This window comes from Larimichthys crocea, chromosome XIII (assembly GCF_000972845.2).
Source record: "Larimichthys crocea isolate SSNF chromosome XIII, L_crocea_2.0, whole genome shotgun sequence".
NCBI lineage: Eukaryota > Metazoa > Chordata > Actinopteri > Sciaenidae > Larimichthys > Larimichthys crocea.
The window spans coordinates 32,623,142-32,648,317 of record NC_040023.1 but is presented as its reverse complement, the minus strand read 5'-3'; the positions used below and the strand labels follow the sequence as shown (position 1 = coordinate 32,648,317).

General features: G+C 40.4%; 1 protein-coding gene across 1 annotated transcript in view; it reads right to left on the bottom strand.

Annotated features, from left to right (window-relative positions):
• The window catches only part of myom3 (myomesin 3), a 57,060-nt gene extending 31,884 nt beyond the window's left edge, over positions 1-25,176 (bottom strand). Inside the window, exons 1-10 of the mRNA XM_027287247.1 lie at positions 25,022-25,176; positions 22,424-22,552; positions 17,027-17,131; positions 11,395-11,548; positions 10,158-10,315; positions 8,893-8,985; positions 8,424-8,512; positions 5,814-5,858; positions 2,094-2,234; positions 1,838-1,999 (exon numbers count right to left, since the gene is read on the bottom strand). Coding sequence (XP_027143048.1) covers positions 1,838-1,999; positions 2,094-2,234; positions 5,814-5,858; positions 8,424-8,512; positions 8,893-8,985; positions 10,158-10,315; positions 11,395-11,548; positions 17,027-17,131; positions 22,424-22,530 — 1,054 coding nt within the window. The 5' untranslated portion in view covers positions 22,531-22,552; positions 25,022-25,176. The remainder of the gene's footprint in view (positions 1-1,837; positions 2,000-2,093; positions 2,235-5,813; positions 5,859-8,423; positions 8,513-8,892; positions 8,986-10,157; positions 10,316-11,394; positions 11,549-17,026; positions 17,132-22,423; positions 22,553-25,021) is intronic.

Here is a 25,176-nt window from a genome sequence, read left to right as displayed (position 1 = left end):
AGTTCGGACAGTCTCTACATGTACAGTATTTTAATTAAATAAAAGGGAATTTTTGGAACATGAGGGAGACTAAATTTCAGCACTATAATTACCAGTTTTAATTGTGAAGGTATTGTTCTGATAGTAGCCTATAATATTGTGAAAACATCAACCTACAGAAAATGCATTTATTTAGATGTTATTATCAGGCTATTACCCCATCAATGTCTTCATATTATTATTATCTGTAATGTATAGTGCTGCCAGATACTGTTTGTGTACATACTACGTTTTCATGAATGTTTCCGTGCACATTATACTGTGACTGAGGCAGTTAAGGTGCACTACATCCACGAGTAAACACCGTTAGTAGACTGAAACACATACACATGAAAAACCTCCAGCCCAGGCACATTTCAAATGTTTGATGAGTCAAGTGGGAGTTCTGTGCTTTTTTGCATGCTGCAAAGAATGTACGAGAGAAAATAGCAGTCTGTGAAGAATATATAGTTTCATTGAACAAAGTTAACAAGCTCTCCACTGCAGAACAGCTTGATTGATGGTGCAATTTTCACCGTATGAATCTGGGCCGTTTGCTGACAGGAAATGAAAGTAGAACCAAAAATCTGCTGAATACAAATAGTGTTTTGCCTGAATGTTTCAGTCAAAACATCGTTTATCCGGTGTGGTACAACAAATGATGAATCCATCCTTTAAAAAATGCAGATATTCTTTGTATTCAAGGGTCTCGAGGTCACTCTGAGTACTTTCTTTCAAACTCTAAATGGATCATTTTGGAAAGAAGCAAATCACTTGAAACACAGGTTGGCGGGCGGTTTTTCACTCTTTGAGTATTTGAGGGGGAGTTTGCTCACTTGTGACCCAAGTGTGGTCTCCATGACAACTGAGCAAACTATATCGGCTGATGAAGATTGTGAGATGGTTGAACGCCCTGGAAAAAGTAGATTTACTATCTTATATGTTTATGAGTTGGTGCGTCCATATGTGCATCGCTCTGCACATTTCCCTCTTATTTTGTCGAGTCGACTGCCTTTGTGTATGTTTACTTCACTTCATGAAATGGACTTTTGTGTCTTGTTCACTGTGACATGTGTTTGAGGGCCTAAATTTGGTGCTCTCTTTCTTTTTCCTGTTAAAAGTCGAATAAATAAATCATATATAGCCCTGTGATGAACTGGCGACTTATCCAGGGTGTACCTCGCCTCTCACCATAAATCAGCTGGGATTGGCTCCAGCCCCCTGCAACCCTGATGAGGATAAGCAGTTACAGAAAATGGATGGATGGAAATCATTTTTTAAAAAGTGTTTTGCCAAACTACTATTTAAAAAGTTCAAGATTGAACATCCTAAACCACTGAACCAGTGTTTCTCAAACTTTTTACACCATGTACCACCTCAGAAAATATTAGGCTCTCCAAGTACCACCATTATGACAGATGTTAAAATACAGCAGACCCCGTTTAGTTTAGTTTAGAGTTGTGGAAATTGGTGCTCCTGATCTGCAATTCTTTTCTAATATTCATCGTTTGGAGCTGCAGTGTTTTTGAACCATTAATTTTACCACTTACTATCATGCCCATCCCATAGTTTGTCTTTTGTTTTCATTAAATATTTTGTAGTGTTTTAACGGCAAAATATGTGTTTAGATTAATTAATTTCATTTTATATTTCAGATATTCCTCCAAGTACCACTACAGGGAATTTGAGAACCACTGTCCTAAACGTTTCATTGTAAAATGCAATACAGTCAGTTATAAATGAAAAAGAAACCTGAATTATATGAATGCGTGATTAATAAAGAACCAAACATATCACAGTATTTCATGCTGGTTCTCACCTTGAACGTAGACAAAAGCACTGTGCTCCTGGAAGTCATCCCAGGTCCTTAGGCGGACAGTATAGACACCTTCATGCTCCTTATGTGCAGCCTTTAAAGTGATGGAGGTCTTGCTGTCAACTGTCGTGATCTCCACGTTGCTCGACTGATGCAGCTGAATGCCTAGAGAATGAAAAATAAAATAAATGAAATGACGCCTGTAGCGCCTAATTGTGAAACATCTGGCTCATTATGACTCATCTTTAACGGTGCTTACCATCTCTGAACCAGCTGACGTCCTGCTGGAAGGGCAGCAGAGCTGAGGTGAAGGTGCACTGCAGAGTGAGGCTGTTACCCTCCTTCACCCATGTTGGAGGGAATGCTATGCCAAACTGGGCTTCTGGCTCGAGCGTCAAGGCTATAGAGGGTAGAACGGGGTTGAGCAATGATGGGCAGGGAGGTGACATTGTTTGAGGGAAGGATTAGGGAGGAAAGATAAAGGGAAGGAAGGGAGAAGATGTAGAAGAAGAAAAGACAAATAAACGGGAGGAGAACTGCAAGATGAATCAGCAAGATGGGGAAAAAAAAGTTAAGAAAGAAAAATGAAAAGGAGAGAAGCACTTTCCATCAGTACACATTCCTCGCTGGTGCTGAGCAAAGATAAAAATTGATTGAAAAGTAGTTCCACTCCAAACATAGCCTCACTGCAGCAAAAAAATAAAATTAAATAAAAAAATCTCTATTTATATTCCAGACATGATAATTTTGGATGGATGCTTCACTATAAAATTGGGCCACTACAAAGGAAAGATGGATGACAGGTGAAGGAGGAGAGGAATCAGGAAGCAGAGGATGTGCAGGAGCTAAGTGACAGTCAGGAAGAAATATGCTGATCCCTGACGATAAGAGATGAGAGCTCATTCCATCATCTCTCCAGCTCTGTCACCAAACCTGGTCAAAAAAGCTCGGATGTCTCTATGCCATCGAGTTAGGTTTGTGCTATAACATCAGTTTTTCATTATTCTCTGCAGGAAAGAGCTCTTCCTTCTTCGGTTTCTCTCACTAGTGAAACTGAACAAAGCAATCCAGAGGGTCTTAATTAACTTAAAAAGACCATCTTATGCAGACTTGCATAGCCTTAATAGACAAAGACCCTCTGCTTCATCCAGTAGCACACAAAGGAGAGTCAAGTGAGGCACCCCCTCGGAGGAAACGACAAAAGACAGCAGAGAAAGCTGATTTGACTGTTTTTTTTTTTTTAAAGCGAACAATTCCTGACAAGCAATTCCTTCAGCTACTATTCTCTCACTTGTCAAAGCACTGAAGCAATACAATTTGGAAGTGAGAGATACGTGTGCCATGAGGTCTTGTCAAATCCCATTCTCAGGGATGAGTCTGAGAGACTGTGACATGTTTCTTATAATGATCTTGTTCTGCGTGGCAGTCCAGGATATCACAGGGATGTGCGTGGCTTTATCAAAACACACCGCTTAGATCTCTGTTTCCCATCATTCATACACTCAAACCTCTGCTTCCCTCCGTGCAATTATGATTATGATAAACTCACCACACTCGTGCTTTTGTTTATTGAGTGATTCATGTTGGAAAAATATGATCTGCCCCATATGAGATAATCGAGCATCAGTTACATGGAAATGGCAGCAGGCAATTCTTCAGCACATTCTCACAGCGACCAGGCCCCAATGCCATTACATGCTGATAAACCTTCATTCGAAATGATTGCCACTTAATTTGTGAGCGTGTGTGAAATGTATTCGACATAAAACCTCTGCAGAAGCAATATTGTATGCACAAGATGTGTTATGTAAACTCTACATGCGCTCGAGAGTAAAAAAGACACCGCTGCATAAGGATGATGATCTGTTAATATATTTGTCCTGATTAGAAGTGCATAGGTTGACTTTACTTTGTCTGTTTTGTTTCCTCTTTCAAAGTAAAATAAAACATCTGACAAAGGTCATTCTATTATTCTTAAGGCAATCTGCAAGAACTGCAACTTTTATTTTATAAGCTGATTTACAATCTACTCATGACTTGAAGCCAAATCTAAGAGAAATAGAATTAACTTTGTTAAAGGACGATAAAAAATGTTTTACAACATGTTTAAACAGCTTTGCCAGGTTTATTTTGGGGTGATTTGCTCACCCATGTCACTGCTGAGATCTGGACAATGTGAGTCCAATGAAGCAGGCAACAAAAGTGGATGAGATGTGAGAGAATGAGAACAATTAGAACTGTAAATCCAAGATGAACCAGAAGTGTCTCTGTGAGATTAGGAAATAAGTTATTGGTTTCCTTCATCTTTACTTCCTAAAAAAAGTAAGAGGTTTAGGTTATATGGTTCAACACGTTCTTCTCCCCGTGTCTGTGTGGGTTCTCACCGGGTACTGCAGCTTCCTCTTACTTCCATCAATCCATTATCTGTATCTTCATGCTCACATTTACACCTACGGCTAAATTAGAGTCACCAATTGACCTGCATGTCTCTGGACTGTGGGAGAAAAGAGTCACCAATTGACCTGCATGTCTCTGGACTGTGGGAGAAAGCTTGATAACACATGCAAACTCCACATAGAAAGGCCCCAGCTGAAGTTTGAACCAGGGCCTCTCGCCCTAAGTCAGCTGGGATAGGCTCCAGCGACCCTACAGAAAATGGATGGTTCAACAGTGAACTTATATTGTCTGATCACTTGTGTGTATTTCCAGTTGTAAAGCAGCCTCTTCCACAAAAGGAAGTTTTCCCTTGCCACCGTCACCAAGTGCTTGCTCCTGGTGGGTCTCTATAGCTAATACTATAAAGAGTAGAGTCTAGACCTGCTCTGTATGGAAAGTGTCATGAGATAACTTGTTATGAATTGGCACTATATGAATAAAACGGATTTGAATCTAAGCAATAAAGTTGCCTGTAATGTTCATAATCATCAGTTTGAGACACTGATTTTAAAAAATAAAGCAAATGTATCTCCCATGAAGATCTCCATACAAAACAACAAATTACACCATTCGTAATCACCTTCCAACCAACCCATGTTAGGATTCTGTGACCCTGTGCTCCTTTTAGCAGGACAACATCACTTAGTGCCTTCCTAAATGGATTTGACATTAGCAAAAAAATTATTCATATGCCTGTTTTCTGATCTGATTCTTTTGCGGTCGAGATTAGGTTAAAGCACTAAAACTAATTTGGGTTAAAAGCAGTGGTTTGTGTAAGACAGGGGACGACTGTGGGATTGTGGTCATGGTTAAAAGAAGAACTACTCGGTTCACATGCTGTGGTCAAGATTGAAAGAAATGAATGTTGACGTTGGTCTTCTCTGTCAAAGTTACATTTCTTGGGCCATCCAACGACCTTGACATCCCTCCTAAGAGATTTACACTAAAACATTGTCGTGCTACTCCTGCCTTCTAATAAACAATGGTCAGAATTCACATTGCCGGAAGAAGCTCCTTTTTGGTAAACTTAACAGGTTATTTTCGCCATTTTGAACAAATGGCCAGTGCTGTTGTTTTTCTGGAAAAGACAGCTGACAGGTTGGAGGCTAATCTAGGCCAAAGAGTGCCAGAGCCAATATGAGATGCTCTACAGCTTGGAGCAAAACTGAATAAATCGCCTTCTGTCCCTGAAATGAAATATACATGATGGTTGTTCCTGCTCTATTGGAAGCAAGACTTTCTATCCCTACAGCAACTATCCCACAAACAGACTTACTTACACCTGCATATCCATGGATACAGATGCCCACACAGAAACATAAACTCCCATGACAAACAAACACTGTTAAAGCACTGCTTCCCTTTCAATCCATCCGTATCTTTCTTGAGGAGGTGCAGCATGCATAGCAGAGCAGAGTGTTGTGTCACAGTCTTCAAAGCCAACTCGGCCCTCCCTCATTTACCGGGTCGAGGGAAGAACTTCAAAGCGTGGCAGGAAAAATGAAAGGGGACACTTTTCATTAAGCCCTGGCGTGAAACTTACCGGGGGTCTGCGAGTGCTCTGAACCAGCCACGGCTCCTTGATATGCTGAATCGGAGAGCGGCAGAGCAGGACAGATTGGAGCGAGGCAGGGAGGGTCAAAGATGGAGACAGAAACAGAAGAAGATATTGTGAAACTGAAGGGGTACGACACAGAGATACACAACAGACAAATCAAACCTGGCACTGCCACATTTATGCAAGTCACATCTAATATTCCCTTTAACCTATTTTTAACAACCGAAGAAAGCCTGTGAAATATAGATGGCGCAGAGAAGCCTTGAAGTGTCTCATTAACGCTCTGACCGTCTAATTGATGTTCGGGAACTTTACCGCCAGGCATGGAGCACTTTCAAGAAAGAGCGGGTCATTTAAAAGGCGCAAAACACTAGAAGTACAACTAAAAGACCTATTTTCTTTAGTCTGGTGTTGATTATTTTTCTAATATCAAATTTCTATAAAAACTAGGATAGAAGGAATAGAAATGTACATTGTGGATGTGGGGAAAAAGATGTAGAAATGATTCCTCTTGGGATTTTTAGAAAATATATCTGACTTCAGCAATGACACAGGCAATAGGAGGATGGAGGTATGGATGTGTGGTTTAAAGACAGTGTTAGCACCCTGGGGGCATTAATGAATGACAAAAATAAAGTCTAATTTTATAAATAGATAAATATTGGCTTTCCGAGGCCAATACCAATATTGATATTACCACCGTACACCGTTTAATTAAGTATTTCTTGTTAGTTATTGGTTGACATACAGTATGCAGATACCAATATATCTGGCCAATATTATAAGTTAGGCTCTACTGAAAGTTTTAAGTAAATATTTGACAGCCAGTACGCTCATTAATATGAAATCAGGTGTGTTAGTTTGTTAGCTGGGCAACATGGATTGTGTGCGCAGATCACAGGGGGAATGTTAGTGTTTGTAGGTTTTCGGGCCCAGGGTGTGGGGAATACTGGTGGAGTGGAATCTGTGTCATGCCAGAACCGGAGTTGAACGAGCAGGCAATGTAAATGCTCAACAGCTTCTATGGACATAATGTCAGAGGCTAGAAGACCAAAGAGGACGTTGACGGAGGAAGCTAGGAAGAGAGAAAAGGAGAGTGACCGAGCAAGAGGCCATTGGACAAGAGTAAGACAGACTCTGAGCCAAGGTTCATCGATTCGGTTAGTCCATACGTTAAACACTGTCTGCTCGACTTGAGCCGCTAAATTAAACTTTAAATATTAACCAGCTAACTTATCAAACGATTTTCATATTTCGTGAGTTATTTTTTGCTTAATTTCTTATGCGAAGTGTACACGAGGCAGGTAAGATGTTGAATCAGCTGTGGAAACTAATTAAGGCCCGAGGCGAGCGCGTGCGTCGCCAGGTGGGGCATATTTTATTGTTATTTAGTGTTTTTACAGATTTTAAAAGGCCTGATTTGAGGACAAAGACTGATTGGAGCTGCATATTGTTCCTACGGTTTTGACTCCTTTTGAATATTTCACTGAACATCCAGGAGCTTCACAAACACATGGCCTACCTTACCTTACCTTACCTTACCTTACCTGCAGGAGCAAAGATGAGTGACCCCGACAACTTCAACTCACGGTGAGTGAGCTTTGTTTATTTATTATTTTAACATTGCACACATCCAAATCATCTCTCTGCTTTTGTATGTTTGTCAACAGTGTGATGCATTGAGGATGTTTTGTGCTGTGTTGCTCCTGGCCTTGTACATTTGGTTTCTGGTTTGCTCACTGGTTGCTTTGCTGTTTACTTGTTCATCTGTCTCTAAGCTTGTCTGTAAACCTTCTTTTATGCGCGTCTTATTGTTTTGCTGAGATGTGCATGTGTAAAACAACATTTAATCTGAAATTAAGTATGTTACACAGAGCCTTGTTAAAACTAGTTTCCTTTTTTTGTTTTAAATGCACGTCCAGTAAGTATATTAACTATGAAATTACTGATAACACATCATTTCATTACACTTACATGCAAGTTGCATTTTTTTTCTGCAAATGAGCTGCTTGAGACCATGAAAGATGACAAATGATGTATCTATACACTGTTAAACTCTGAATAGTTGCAGTTTACATGTTTAATTTCTGTCAGTTCTGGCTGTTTTCCATCTGAAATTCAATCTGAAGTTAAAATAAGATTGATTTTATGAATAGGATAAAGACATTTTATGGCCCCCAAAATGCAACATAAGCCATTAAAAGCTCTTTTAATTGTGTACAAAGTGACTAAATAAGCTTTGTTGTCTGTTTATGCTTAAACCAAGTCACTAGGGGGCAGTGTTATAAATGTATACGTTTTTGAGTGACGTGTATGAAGGTCAAATACAATCATTGATGCTGCTGACTAGTTTTTGAGGAAAGAATACAAGTGTGTACATCATGTGTTTTGAAAAGACTTTATATAGTGGAAATCCTGCAGTGTAAATGCTCTTTGGACTGTGGCCTTCAATCTTACAGCTTTGATTTCCTTTACTGATGGCCAGTTTAAAGCTTACCTCCTGTATTTAATCAGTGTAGCAATGTAAGCCATCTTTGTATGATCCACAATATGTACAGAAAAGGTGGAGCTGAAATTAGACAGGAAACTACTCACAGTTCACCACGAGCGTCCCAAAAGTCATAGCTTCACCCAGGGGACTCCTGGCTACCACTTTATACTCGCCAGCATCATCAGGAGAGCACCTAAAGGTATAGGATTTTATGTATTTGTGAGAATTGGGAGCAGTTGAAGATGGGATCTTAAAATCTGTGCTTTTATTGCACATTTTATAGCAGTAGAATACTTTACTTTGTTGTGACGGCTCTTAAATGAATCACAAATGTAACATTAAGTTAGAAAGCAATGTCATCAAACAACAAAGTGTAATGGAGCAGACTTACAGAACACCACAATTTCCCTACCTTACCCACAAGTTTCTTTGAATGTTTCATTTTATTCTCAGTTAATCAATGGAAAGGTTGCACTGTCCACACATGCCCCTGGCTTACACACCCCTGTGTCATATTCATACAACCTTCTGCAGATTTTTCAGCTATAATTAGGGATAAGAGCTGGTACCTACCTTCTGATCTCCAGGGAGTTAAGACCAAATTTTTGTTGAAGACTGTAATTCCACGGTTGGTCGGACATTCTCAGGAGCTGGCCATCCTTGTACCTGAGATAGGAAGTTAGAAATTGTGTGTGTGTGTGTTAGCCTCAAAGTTGGGTTTTCTTTAAATATCAAAGCATAGAGAGAACAACAGGCGTCACTTGGGTGGTTCATGATCTCACCCGCTGATTTTTTATGCACTTCTTTCACAAATCAAATATTGGTCTGGCTGAATCTGAAACAGCCAGAGGAGGCCTTTGATCTCTTATTCTGTTTTGTGCTGGGTAATGCCGAGGGTAGCTTTTTGCAACTCATTGGGCTCGATGGGTCCCATATGGGATGGCGTAACCCACAGGCCTCAGGTTATCAGGAACTCAGCTTAGGTTCATGAATACTGAGCACAAACGGTGTATTCATCAGTTAGTCTCTCAGCAGCTCAAGCACCAAGGTCGACAGATTGGCATGTTGCCTGAATTAACACAGGAAATTTCATATTAATACAGAAGGTGTTATTCAACTCAGGCATATGTGGTGTCACGACTGCTGTTTTATAGCTTTTAATTATCCTTTACATGTGCTGTGCTGGTACGTAACCTAACCTACCTCCTTACCTCGCACACTATATACTTCTAATTATTGCATGATAAATTCAATATAGTATTTAAGTGTGTTATTATGGATCAGTTATGATTGAATGATACAATGTCGGGAGACAACTAAAGACTCTTGACCAATGCTCGCTTTCTCCCTCTTTCCCTGTCTCATCGGACGTAAACCGATAAAAAGGATACTTCTTCGTGTCAATATTTTGCAGCCAGACTGACTATATGAAATAAACATAGTCAGGACACAACAGTTAGAGTATCAAAGAAGTCAATGATTCTTTAGTTTCAGAGACATTTCAGGCTGACTGTTGAGGGTTTGATCGTCCGATTGGCGGCTGCAGCATGACATTGGGCTGCATTTGTCCAAAGGTTGGATCCGGCTCGACCTCTCTGCCGCAGGTCACTGCATTTTTTGGCCACAGCAAAAATGTACTACTCCCACTCTGTATGTACCCTAAGATATATCAGGAGTGTGGCTATGAGAATTTTTCAGCTGTAACACTCCAACCAAGTGAGAAACTAAATTTAAATGGCACTAGTTTGCAATACTTCCCGAGCAATGTAATTTAATAGAAACTTTTAGAAAAGTAATCACTGTAGGCCAGCGGAGGATAAAAAACTGGAAGGTCTTACCATGTGACCTTTGGGGGTGGACAGCCCTGGATGGTACATGTGAGTTTGACCGTCATGCCCTCCCAGACCATGTGAGCCCTCAGAGGGATCGTAAAGTCTGGGGCCTTCTGACTGAGAAGCTCCAGGTACTTCATGTGGGCAGATGCCTTCTTTTTTGCCTATAGCACAGATAGATCCAGAAAGGCAAAGTTTTAATATGACAAATAAATAGGTTTAGCAGATACTGTGATCAATATTTCTTCTCTCCAGCAATTATCCAAGTGCTGTACAAATGATTTAAATCAATTATGAGAAACAAATAAACTAAGGAAATACAGAAATGGAAAAATAAACTTGATTAATCTGATAGTTTGATGTTTAACCATCACAGTAAACAAGAAGTGTTATCAGCTTCAGTGTACTAAAGAAAATTGATATTTTTATCTGTGATATATCAAAGTTGGTTAAACTAGATCACTAATGTAGCCTTGTTTTTGTTTTTATTTAATCTCAACTTTACAGCCAGTCAAAGAAATTGCCAACACTCCCTCACTCCAGCTGTAACTGTATTTCATTCAAAGTGTTCTGGTTTCTATTTGTAGTCTGAATAGTATTGACCAATCATGTTTGAACAGGTTTTGTTTGTATGCGGGTAAATAGTCCATGTGGAGGAACACATTGACCGAAATGCAGTCTCGGAACTAGTTGGCTATCATCTGCCAAAGCTTTAACTTTTTCTAAAAAATTATCTGCATTCATATGCAGATTTCTGTTTATAAAAATGATCAGAACTGTGTCTTAACTGTCATTCTCACATCTCAAGTTGTTCATCGGACTCTAGAATAGGTCTCGGCCTGGATATCTCATCTGTTTTCTGGATATCCAAAGGCTCCCAAAGACAATGAGGCTAAATCTTTGTCAGACAATAGCTGGGTTGGCTTCCAAGATAGAGCAAGACGTGACACTGTCAGTTTGTGGTTAAGTTCTCATTCTGAAAGTGCATACACTACAAAAAGTACATGTTATATAATATTTTAAATGAGTGGTTCTATATATACCGCTGTATATATATAACCATATATCACTGAGACCTAAGATTCAGAAAGTTTTCTTTCCAATAAATCATCGCCTCTCCTGCTGCGATACCTGAAACTCTTGGTGCCTCACGGTGAAGAACATAATGAACAGTACAAGTACATTTCTGTTGACAAAGCTGAATACAAAGCAGTCATATCCGACAATAAAAGGTGACTTTTACCTGCTTACGAAGGGCCAGTCTGTCAACATGTGTGCGTAACACACGCTGGTTCCTGATCACGTCTATCTCCACCTTCTCAACCTCATTCCCAAACCTGGTCCACTTGTCTCTGTGGTACTCTTCATCGGCAGCTTGAGTTTCCTTCAGGATTTCCCTGGTGGAACACAGAGAGTTTTTACAGACATATTAACTTAACCAGCAATACAGCAACATTCAAATTACCAGTTTATATACTATGATGCTATTTTGAAGTGCACATTTCAGCTGCATGACATGTTTTCAACAAAGAGTAGATGGGAAGTAATTAGCTTCACTTGAAATCAATCCAGAGCTCCGTGTCAGGAGGTGACAGGGATAGAGACAGCAATTCAGACTAAGGTTTTAAAAACACAAGTCAACCCGTGACAGAAACAAAACAACAATTTTACATTGATTTTTTTGAGTTTTTGTTTTTTGGCACATAAACACGTCTTTCTGTCCCAGTCCATTTGCTATTTTTATGATATTTGGCACTGAGCGATGATGGTGTCTGTGGTTTGCTCTGCTCCATTTACACCTCTGTGTCATTTCACATGAGCACCTTTCTGACACACTTTCAAAGGTTTTGAGGAGTCGGTGTGTTTTCGGCAGAATATCAAGGCTCGCTGCCACTGTTGATTCACATCGCTGTGAAAAAAAAGACTGCTGCTCTAAAATCTCTCGCATGATGATGTGCGCCTTCGCCAGCACTCTTTCAGGTGTGGACAGTACAAATTGTTGCTGTGTGACATCCTTTTATCAAGTTGGCTGTCATGGCGATGGCAGGCGGTTGTGATACACTATTCACTCAGAAGAAACAAATTTGTATCTTTCTTTACACGGGCACCCAGGTGGCATAGTAAGTAGGGCAAATGTAGTTACTGGGGACAGGCTCAAGGCTTGTTTTTGATTTACGCCCTCAGTATATAGAGGTCATTAAGCAACACAGTGAATCCCCACCAGGTCTATAGCTGCTCAACATATGCTCTGAGCTCATTGTAAAGTCTGTCAAACAAACCACAGACTACACTGAAGCCCTCTGCTTGTCTATACACGTGTATTGCAGGTTGTAGATGTGAATATATCCACATGTACTTTACATGGCACATTCTCTTGTGTACGTGCAGTTCATCCATATGCATGGAAGTATACGCTCTCCAACATGCATAATCATGAATATTGCTTGCCTTTTAAACGCAGCGTTTTAATACTCCTCTCTCTCATCGCCAGAGGGGTGTGTATCCTGAACTGTCTTTTGATTGACAGTCCCCAGGGCTTAATTATTTGAACACATACTTCACACACACACACACACACATACACAGACATATTGCCACAACAGAGAAGACAGAATCTTAAATATTCACAAACACATCTCCGAGCTTCGACGGCCACTTAAGCATGAATGGCCCTACAAATGCTTCTGATAATTCAGTGAAATGCACAAACGGCATGAATAAATATGCAAATAAATACGTGAACACATAGAAGCATATGCAAGTATGTACACATGGACTCTTTTTACCCCAGGGCTGGTTTAGGAAAGTTTGTCTGTCAGTGTTTTCAATCTCTGTGGGCTCAGAGATTTTAAGCCTTGTGGGAATGAACCACTAGAACGCATCAAGTCAGCGGGTATGAGAGGTTTTATGGCTTAATTATTACTCCAAATGGAAATTTTAAAATTACTTATTGGTGCAAAGACAAACTAGGCATGTATGAGTCAGCTGCATAATTTACATGTTACCCATAACCATGAGGGGAAGATAATAGAGAAGCTGTTATGTGAATCAGATGGTAATGTGCAACTGGAGCCACACTTGCAACAAGATCTAGCACATTAATTACCACACAAATCAAAACAAATGTCATGCTCCGCTATCTTGCAACACTCAGGCTCTCCAGAAATAGCGTGCCAATCCTTCACTTAACTTCATCCTTCCGTCCTTCCTGGGAGGGAGTCAACCCTCTCCAGCGTTACAATGTTAATTTCTAGCCCCATCCTAAAATATCCACCCACACCGTATTCGTCTCAGCACTCGAAGAATTGCGATATGACTGAGCGAAACTGCAAGAGGGGATCGACTTTGCTAATTTAAGAGTTAGAGGGTTTTAACAGGTGGGAAAATCTCAAGGTAAAACAAGACAGATTAATTGGAGCTAAGCACTTTAGCGGCTAGGATAGACGTTGATGAGCTGGAGGGTTGGTGGTAGCATGGGAGAGGGCACCTAATGAGATGCCAAGTTGGCAGGGCCACAGCGCTGCAGCTGAGTCTCATTACTGTCAGATGTGTTTTGTCTTTCAAAATGGGTGTGATTGCACCCTCGGTGACTTCCCCCTTCTTTTCACTCTCCCTCCTTGGCAATTCTTCTAGTATTACCCATCTTCTCCTTCAGTACTCATTGTGACCTCTGTCCGTCCGTCTATTTACTGTTGCCAGCCGAAGCTTCCCCTCATGGCTTAAAGAAGAAATATCTGTTATTTTTAGCACGGACAAAGGAGTCGACATACATACAGATAAATCCTTTTTGATGTAACAAGAGTCTAATCAATTTCTGGATAGATTGAAGGACAGGATAGAGGTTACTACTAAGCCTCAAAAAGTGAGAAGTGCTATCGAGTCCGCGCCTACTACGTGATCCTGACACGTCAAATTGCCCCTACAGTACAAAAGGGATTTTGGTAAAGCAAATCATGTCACAAGAGGCAACAATCCCCTCGCTTCCTGTACTTGGTGGTGACCTAAACCTCTCTGTATTCTGGGACTTATTTTTAAATATGTGACATAGTCTCCCTGACAGCTGAGCAGTAATCCTGTACTGGCAATGTGACAAGACACTTAAAAAGTAAATGATGGCTCACACATATCATCAACACAATCCTCTCACATTCTCATTTACTAATAGGTTAAAGACTCTCTGTACAGGCAGGGAATTAAGTCCATCTACCAGTCGTGTACTGTTTTTTTTCTGTTGTCTTGTAATTTCATCTTGATAGCCCTGCCTTGAAAAAAAGTCTGAGAGGTTTGTGATTATAGTTGACCGTTACAACTTTCTTCCAACAATTATTTTGCTGATGATTATTCTGCTTTATTTTTCTGACGCAGAAAATTGTGAAAATAATATAGAGCCAAGGCTGTAATCTTCAATTTCATTTTGTCTGACTAAGGCAGTAATCAGACCACGCGCTATGGCAAAAGCACGTTTTTTTCATTCGTTTTAGTTGCGGTGATGGAGGCCACAGGTGATGCCCGGAAATGCAGTGACCTGCAGCAGAGAAGTTGGGCCAGACTCAACTTTTGGAGAAACACAACCTGATAACAAGCTACGGCAGCCAAAGTCCGGTCAAAGTCGTCCACAGTCGGTCTGAAATGTCACTAAAACTGAGGCTATCCAGGTAGATTCATGGACTAAACTCTGATACTCTACCTGGTGTGTTCTGGCTTTTCTTTATTTCATGTACCAGCTTCTACGTCTGTGTCTGGCTCACAGGTTTATGGTGCAAAATAGTGACACAAAGAAGTTTCTTTTTGTTTGCAATGGAGACATAGACAGTGAATGAGAGTGAGGGAGCGCCGGTATGGAGAAAGCCGGTTAATCATCAAAATAAAAATCTATTATTTGATTGTTTCATAGTGAGAATCTCCAGCACAAATCCACATTGGCAGCCCCTAATACACACTGCCACACACACCTGTGGTGATTCGCTGCAACGCCTGACAGTCCACGAACAAAATATATTCATTTTACGGTAATGTAAGACCGAAACAGCTAATTTGAGAAACTATAAACAGAAAATGTGTGATCCATTTATCAATAGTTGATTCACTGAGTAATCTGTTTAACTGGATGTGGGGCTACTTTCTCTTTCTCATCAACACAAAAATACTATTATAAAAGTTTATCTCTATGACTCAATTGAATGGTTATAGCTTTTTGGCTTTGTCCCAGAGACAGCAAATGGTGGAAGAAGTCCCCAGCTGGCCTTTCAGAGAGATCAGTGAAGAAAGAGTCCTGATTTCTGTTGTTTATTGAGTCTTTCTGTTGGCATAAAAGCTCTTGTGCTGTCAGTATCTTGCAGGGCAAAGCACCAGTGAAACTTGACCCATTTCACATTCTCAAATAAAGTGGAGAGAGAGAGGATGTGCTGTTGACTGCTGATGGAGAGGCGGTGTTTTATGCTGAGCACAGACCATCCAGGAAGGAAGTCCTCTGGAGGAAAATGGAGGCTTACTTACAATATTTAATTCAGCGTGAGAAGAAGAAACTCCTCCACAGTTTCTCTCATTTTGTACCCACAAAAGACGCCGATCCAAAATAAGAAATAAAGATAATGCGCCCAAGCTCAGAGCTGCAGATGGACAAGATTTAGATTTTCCCTGTGGTGCCATTCATTTATTGTGGTGAAGCTTCCTTCCTGGATGATCTGTAAGGATGCAACTAATGATTATTTTTTATTATCAGTTAATTTCCTGATTATTTTCTTGTTTTAATCAATCGTTTGGTCTAAATAATGTAAGAGAATCATGGGAGCTATGTGTGAGAGCTGCAGATAGAGAAGATATGTTTGTTAGAACATTGGTTGACTGGTTTTACTTCATTATTTAAGGTTCAAGGAACAGCTTATAAGTTGTATTTATTAGACAGACGTGGCTACCTATGAACAGTGGTGTGACCCACAATTGTGGTTTTCCAGGTGGAGATGATCCGAGACGATCGTAATGATCAATATTGGGGCAGATCGGGCATTTATTGGTATCACCTAAAATAAAGCTTGTCAAGTGACAAACATTACAACATAAATCTGTGCTGTCATGCTCAAATATAACTTGGATATTGTCGGTTTTGTGTGCTTTCTGCAGCCAGTATGTACACTCGACCGGAGATCATTTGCGAGGGAAGAAACTCTGCAGCAACACTGAACAATCATGAACTGACTGAGCTAACTCTAACAGAGTGATTCATCTGCTCTCTAGCGGGTCATGTCAAATTAATTTCAGGAGTCTCTCTGTTGAACTTTCCATTTTCCATAGCTGTTTATCCTTATCCTGGTTTCAGGGGGGCTGCAGCCAGCTGACATTGGGCGAGGGGCGGGATACAACCTTGACAAGTCACCAGTTCGTGACAGGGCTGACAGAGACGAGCAACCATTTACGCTCAGATTCACACCCACGCAATGTAGAGTCACTAATTAAGCTATAAACCTGCATGTCTTTGGACTGTGGGAGGAAGCCGGAGTACCTGAAGAAAAACCCACGCAGACACAGGGAGAACTTGAAAACTCATCTTGCTGTGATTTCTTGCAGCTCCATTTCTAATGGTTTATGAGGGCATTGTGAGCGATGTTGCAAATCAATGAGCAGGGCTGGTTTATGGCAACATAAAGTTTATATGATTTATGCATCAGCGTGATGCGAAACAGACACTCTTGTCTCATTATTTCACCCATTAACAATTTCTCAATTGATTTTTCCAGAAAAGCTTCTGTCTTGAGATACATATTGATATTGTCATATAATATTACATCAACCCTAGTGAGGAGGCTTTTATGCGTATCATCCACCCCTCAAATCTTGTTGATGATCAACAAAAAATACGTCTGGATTTAATATCTTACCATGTCCTGTGGCGGGGGAGGTCGTCCATGTTCAGGATCTCCTTGACGGACATCAGGTCAGCGGGGATGATGGGATAGAAATCAGAGTAGGACGGTTCCTCATCACTGTTGGAAAAAAAATAAAACAATGCATATCATCAGACGACACAGGAGAAAGATTATAAAATAGATATTTTCCCTTGTCATCCTTCACAGTTATTTATTCTATTGATGCATATTAGCATGCCTATTCATTTTGTCATGGTCCATGGCACATTATCCAGTCTGACGTTCATCAGATCATTATTCTCCTTTGCCACTAGAAAGCAGCAGTGGCTCTCCTATTCTCTGTCTGAACAGCAGAGGTGGCCATACGTCAGAGAAAGCTCCAGTAATGTAGGCAAACATGTATATATACATGAGGTTTCATTTATTCAAGCACTCCAGGGGTTTTAAAAGCTGGCGACTCTTATCTTATCTCCCAGCCTGAAAAATGGCTTTAATGGATATATTTTTTTGTCTGCTCTTCCTGTGGTGAAGAACACGCTGGGTAAACAATGACAAACCGAAATCAAAGAAAACAACATAAACTGCAAAGAAGTAAGAGTCCATGAAAGAGAAAGCTTCTCCTGAAACACAATGTCATAATGGTTTGTCACATCTATTTGTGGAGCTCGGGGGATAAGTCACAAAACGTGGCTCATTGTATGGAAATGTACAGCAGATTTGTCACTGATCAAAGTGTTTCATGCTCATTCAAAAAAAGATTTCTGTAAAATGAATTCTCAACCATCTTCCCTTTAACAAGATATAAGAACAGGATATCAGTATCAGCTGCATTGGCAAAGAGCAAGTCTGTACATAATTTGACGCCGGGTTTTAAGTTGCTCTTAGCGTACTTGCATACAGTTATCGGTTACAATGTCAGTACAGGCCACAGCTTTGTGTTACACTACTGCTGGGCATAAACTGTGTGTTTGTTTTGTATCAGGAGTGTGTGGTGCTTCTTTTTTTAATCCAGATACCCAACCAAAGTGGTGTATGACCTGTTTTTTTTCTCAGGTGAGGAACATGTTATGACAATCAACAGCTGCTTCTGCTCTGCCATTGTTCCCCTTTTTTACTCAATGGTGCACAAGCACACATGCTATTGTCTATAGGGAGCTTATATAATCAGGAGGAACCAGAGGCTACTGATGTGAGCACAGTGTGGTGTTTATGGGCTAAAGGGCGTTGGATCTGAGCCAGTAGGTTGTACACGGTGCAATGACGATTTGAATTGTTCACCGTCACGCAATCATCTGTGATGTTCAGTTTTTCATACTCCACAATTCGTCTGCGTCAACTGATGGTAGTTTGTGTTCCAGTTCATTGACTGGGGCACAAACACACAGTTAAATGAGAAAGTAAGTCAGAAACCCTGCCAGTTACTGCCTCTTTCTGGTGCACATGGGACAATAGGCATACGTGACAAACAAGACAAAAGCATGAGCTCTCAATTTAAAGCACCAACAATAGACTGGCTGACCTTTTGCTATGTGCACCCCTATAAACGGGAGAGGAGCGTCTGTTGTCGGTGACAAGGTCACCTGAGGCAGTGAAACTGAAAGGCATATTTGTGTTAAGACAAACATTAATCTCCTTTATCCACAGAGGACTGATGTCTTGTCTGTTGACAAGAGTAAATACAACTGCAGTGAGAGGGTATTATAAGTTTAAGTGCTTATTTTTAAAGTGCATTGCTGTAAAATGCTGTAAAATCTTGGAAAGTTTTCTGCCAGACCTGTATATTTACGCAGGTGTGTATAAAACCCCCCCTCTCCCCTCCAAATACCGTTGCTGCTAACATCTAGCCCCAGGCGTTACTTTCAACAAGCCATCTTACAAATGGCAATGCAAATTGACTTGACTTCTCGTTTTCTTTTGTTTGTAGGCTTGAAAATTTCCCCATTTCACGGTGCTCAGCAAACAACTTCTGCTTTTTCCGTCTTATTTTTCTCTCTCCCTTTGTTTAGGTTCCGTTTGAGTGTGTACTGAGAGGCGCAGGGCCGTTGAATAATATAGAGCGTGAGCCTGCGGCTGGCAGTATCGCTCGAGTACAGCCCACAGATATGTACACAAAGGTGGCAAACACTTATGGCATGCAAACAGGAACATGCACATACATGTGCACCCACGCAAGCAAACAAATATATTGGAAAGAGCTGATAATACGGATTATATGTATTTACAAACAACAGGCTTCCTCAAAATATTAACTTTGTGTAACTAGGGAATAAAAAAAGAGGAAAATGTGCCTTCATTGTTGTGTGCATGTCAACCACTTGTACTGAAAATAGTCCTATACCTCTTGTACAAAGGAGAAAAACTAAATTTGTCAGGCAAAACTGTTGTCTTCTTCAGTAGTTTTGTTTTCTAAACCTACCCAGAGGACGCTTTGTTCAACCTAACATGAAGATAAATTTAAGTGTGCCCCCACTGAGGATATTCTAAGTATAAATTTCACATTGCACCTGCTTCGTCTCTTTTAACAAAGAGAGATGAACTCTAAGTTTGGCTGAACTAAGCTTGATGGAATAATTGCTTATTTTCATCATCCCCGAGGAGAAAATGGGTCCAATTCCTTTTTATTCTGCTATGGAGATTGCAGACTCACAGGTTAGCCTAATTTAATAACTCACTGCAGCAGGGGGGCTGTGAAAATGGAGGCAGATTCGACTTGAGACTATTAGGGCAGGACCAGAAGTGATTTTTTTATTAGATCTCACTGGAGTCATCTGGGAGCACTGGTGTGCCTGCTTTTAATCGCATAGGCTTCTATTACATCGCAGATACTTCGGTTGAGTAATAATACACAGATATTAATCTTAAAGCTTGTGAAGTCTGCAGGAAACAAGTCGACTTACAGAAACATTTTAAACTGGGATGTGAAGAAACATTGCCCAGGCAATTACAGAAGTAAAATTTTCCATTGTTTTTCTGCTCCAAAGACTTCTCATCCATGTTTGCTTGATTCATATGTCATTCTTGACCTTGACATTGTTTTGTCAGCTGCTGTTTACAAGGTCAGGACTTAACTCTGACCTTATCATCCTATCTCAGACCTTTGGAGCCAGTTCATGCATCACGCTGATATTAGAAGCTGTGTCACTGTGTTATAGCTTATGTGAGCGGATTTTCTCTTTTGGCATGCCACATATGGGGTTACACCGAGTCAAGCAGGTTAAATCTTAGATTGTTGTTGGGTCCTCCTTGAGATACAGAGCAGCTGAATGTTTGTGTTCAGGAAAACAGGCGCCACTACAGTAACCCGAGGTCCAAGAATAGCCGTCTCCCTTCCTAGACACAACAGATAGGTAAATAATGTAGAAGCCTCTACAGAGTCAGATAACAAGGATAAAAAGAGTCGTAGTGGAGCGAGCCAGAGAGGACCGCTTTTACTGAATTGTGGCAACGTCATTTTATGACAAGCGTATTGATAAATCCTTCATTGTCCTTGATCGAGCTTCCATAAACCTCTCAGCATAAGACATGTTGGACTCCTGTGCACTTTCTCTCCATTCTCCACATGAACAACAACAGCGAATGTATCTGAAGCTGCTGAGGCTTCAATGTTTGCCTTATTGCCGTTTCATTTGCTGCAGTTTATATTTAAATTTCAGGAAACTGGCTGACTAAAACACCTCTCATTTACTTACTAATATCCATGCCACAGTAACAATGCTAACCACAAAGTAACTGAACCACAACTGCACACAAAATTATCTCTATTTATTTTTTGGCTTACTCCATGTACTGTAGTAGTGTGTATGCAAAACCTGTTGTTGAGCTATAGCAGTAAGACACTGCAAAAAACCCCCATTACTGACATATTGAGAAACATTGTGTTTATGTGTAAGCTTAAGATGGTTTATGGTTGTGTTGTCATGAAGTGTATCAGGACTTCATCGCCAACCAGAGGCATCTTAATGGAACGATAGACAGTCAGGGAGAGTGTCTCAGCGACATATGTTTCTGAATACTCTATGTGAATTTGTTGTGCTAGCAGCTACCACCCGTGGCCCACAGGGTATACTTGAGTGAATGTACTGTCTCATTGAGCTCAGAATAACCAGCCCGCCATATGTTTCTCTTTAATAAATATTTAATGTCATCCTGCAACTGTAAAAACAAATCAGCTCTGATCATTCAGGACAGGTTTGTACACATGGTGCAACATAATAGTAATCAAATGTAGCCACTTTAGTATTTATAAGTTTATATTCATGCAAGAATCTTTTTTCCAAAACATGTTCTCTGCTGTCGGTAAAGTGTCGGTTTAGTGCAAAACCATCTTAATTTAATCTATTAATCACACATCATGCTGTTTTTTTTCTAATAAATTAAAACATTTTCTTATGAGGGTGAGATAATTTAACTTAGTTCTGATATTAATGTTTTCTCTTTTTTTTTTGTAGCCTTAGGTGCCATTTTCCTGATATGAGTGTAGCGATTTTTCTCTCATTTCAAAAAACTCATTTCTGAAAGATGCCTGCAACGAGAGTACTGCACAGCAATAAAACTAAATTATCTCTACTAATTTTTCCTCTTGTTTTTAATTAAAAATCAGGGTTAAGGGCTGAAAATGAGCCTTGATGACTTGTCAGAATTAACATTGTTTCTCTGTGTTGTAATGTTACAGGTGAAACCTTTTTTTTCCTTAAAGCTGCTACTGCTGATTATAGAGCTTCTTCCTGGAGCAGTGTTTTCCCAAAGGTGCAGGTGTGTTTGTGGTTAGCAGGCTTTACAGTTCAGATTCCCAAACCAGGAAACAACGATTATAGGTGGTACAAATAGATAAGCCAGTGTCAAAGTCACCTTGCATGTGTCCAATCCATCTGCAGCAACACTCAATGCTAGGCCTGTTTGTTCCTACTAAATGTAGGAAGAGTTACTCAAACAGAAGTAAATAGTGTATTTGTTGTAGGCTTGGATGCACTTTATAGTATTTGCAATAGGACAGCGTGTAAGAATGGCTTGAAGTGCCCATATTTATTGTAATGAAGTAACAATAAAACTCATTTTTGTTTGTTTCTGGACAACAATGAAAGCTCAGAGGCACAGACGTATAAACCATATCAGGCCTTGGCTACACAGACGGTACATGAAGGATGAATTCATGGTCGGTTTTGGTCTTTTATGAATAGAAATTTCCTGCTCTGTTACTGATCTCATGACCTCCCTCCAGAGGGGCCCGACACCTTGAAACTAGTCACTCAGATGAGTGCTTTTACTTTGATACTTGCTTGTACTTATGTACTTTTACTTACTATTTTGAATACAGGACTTTTACTTGTGATGCATTTTTACATGATTTGAAAACTTCCATTTATCCATCTTTAACTTCCACAACTGATGTCAGGAGGATCATGTTCGTACCTGGAAGTGAAGGTTTTCTTCTTGATCTGGGAGGACAGCTGCATGCTGTGAGACATCTGGGATGACTGCTCCTCCTGCTCTCGCCGCATCACCATCCTGGTTTCCATGGTAACCCCCCTCAACTGGCACCTGTAAAGGGAGGAGGGGCAGGAGCTGGGAGTGAGCATACAGAGGTGTGTAGGAGGCGATGCCAGTGAGAGTCAATGGGAGTTAGTCAGACACTAAAGGCACTGTAGCCTTGGCCAGGAACATAACATTTATATATTTGTAAGAAGTCAACAGACACTTGTGTCTTGAGCTGTGTGTTTCATAATGATTGCAGATGAGTTGCCAAATGAATGGCCATATTTCATCGTATAAAACTTTAAGCCTTGGCAAGAAACATTACTATTGATGCTGTGTTTTGTATTCATGTGGAGGCTGAGTTGGTAAAGTAATGACTGTTCCATGTTGCGGTGGTCCAGAATTGTTAATAAGGCTTAGGCCTCATCCCGAGAGAGTTATTACCGAGTCCAAATGGTGTGCTAATTGTGTGCAAAATGCTAACTGCACCATTTAGCACTTTGATGTGCGGGGACTGGCAACCTAAAGATACAACAGGGTACCATAAATAATCATTAGTCTGAATCAGAATGTGCTGCAATTACAAAGAATCGTGCATCAAACTCATGTTACCGTCCTGACTTTGCAAAGGACTGCCAGACACGCCTATCGGAAGTGGGTGTTCAATTCAACAAAGACATTTTGGAAAGTACTGAACTTTTACTTTTTAAATTTTTTTTATTACGATTATTTTCATTGATTATTCTGCTGATTATTTTCATGATTAAAAGGTCGGTCTACAAAATGTCAGAAAACAAGGAAAAATTCCCATTTTCCCAGAGATGAAGGTGAAGTCTACACGTGTTTAGTCCTAAATTCAGTATAAAGAATGGACAGCGTATTCGTGACGTAGATATTTATCTGAAGGGCCGTTTTTGAAGTTCAAAGTGTGATGGTCTGGCCACCACCATGTTGGCTGCTCTGCCTCTTCCGCCTTCCAACTAATCTTAAAATGCACAAAGATGTAGATCGTTGAGGCGGGCTGTATGACGCCTTGGGTGCAAGGCATCTGTAACAGCACTTACCTTACGAAGAAATTAGCCATAGAGACCAAAACTGTTTTTTGTACCAGGCTGTAAACGTGTTTATTTCTGCTGTGAAGTTGGACATTTTAACATGGGGGCTTATAGAGATTGACTCCAGCCTCAAGTGGACGTTCAAGGAACTGCAGTTTTTGGCACTTCCAGATTGGCAACAGAGGTTGCCGCTTGAATCATGAATCATAAAAGAAACAGAAAATATTCAAAATCAAGATGCTGGAAGTAATGTCATTTTTCCAACAGTGATTTACATTTTTTTTTTGTTCCTTATGAGTTTTGTATTAATCTACAAATTACTTTAGCTTTAGAAGTAACCCATAGGGCCTAATCTGATTTACTTTAATATGAGCATTCATATTTTATGAACATGAGGTCTTTTGTTGAACTACTTTGCAATTAAATACTTCAAATCATATAAATTATTCTGCATGTCAGGTTTTTCTTTTTCTCCATTGGGGTCCAGTGTGTTTTTAGTCATAGATGCAGAGAAAAGGTGTATTTCAGTCATGTTGAATGAATCACCCGTTTGTGGGTCGCAGAGCCACTAATAATTCATCAGTTGAGGTCCGCCATGCTGCTGCCCAGAACCCTGCCCATCATTAATCATGCGGCTGCTCTGGGGAAGTGAATGCAGAACGCACCCAACAAACAGAATCAGGTCGCGTCTGAGTGATCGCTTCATTCACTCAGTCCCAGTAGCAACCACCTGTGTTAGCACAATAAACAAGCGTGATGTGCATCTCCTTCAGTTACATTGTGGAAACAGCAGTGAGTTAGCTATGGAGCTTATAGGTTAGCTGATTCCCCTGTTGCTGTTTTTGTGGCTCACAGTTGTGCAAGGAAGGGAGCTTTGTTAATGGAAGGTCGACCTCTGGCACATTAAAATTGATCAGTCTCCACGGGTAGGCCTGGATCCTGGGCCCCAGGAGGGAGCGGAGCTAAAGCAAAGGATTGCTCTTTTCAACACATGGCACGGTTTTCAGTCTCTGGAGTGAACCGAGTGCTCATTTTCTGAGTGTCTGACAATAAAAAAAATATATATATCAACAGAGGAACTGGCGGAGGGCGGGGCATGTGATTTACTATCCACTTGTTGAAGGGAAGAGCACGACAGTTTGCTTTATGCCATCTCCAGAGTGTAATTAAAAGCAACATCCACTGAGACCATCAAGAGATGAGAGCATTTAAGAGGTTCAACTAGCTGGTGAAACATGAAAAGACTCTCAAGAGAAACAACAAGATTAAAAGAAACCTTTTTGACAACACAAAGAAAGAATAACAATTAACGGCATTATGCAGATGCATTGTCGAGGCGCAGAGTGTGCATTTTACCCCTGCTTAGTGCTGGAGTTTTATATTTAATGGAGGGTTATCACATGCTCTAATGCGTCGGTAATCTGTCTTGCCATTTGTGCTAGATTTAGAAGAAGGCTGATTAAAAGGAAATCCCACTCACGCTTTCCTTAAAGAAGCAGGTGAAGTCCTCTGGGTGTCTGTAGGACAGATATATCCCACTTCCTTTTTCTGTCTCTCTGTCTGTCCGTCTGTCTCTCTCCTTGAAGATCTTGTTCAATCTTGCTGTCTCGCCTCTCAGTATTACCTCTCACTGTC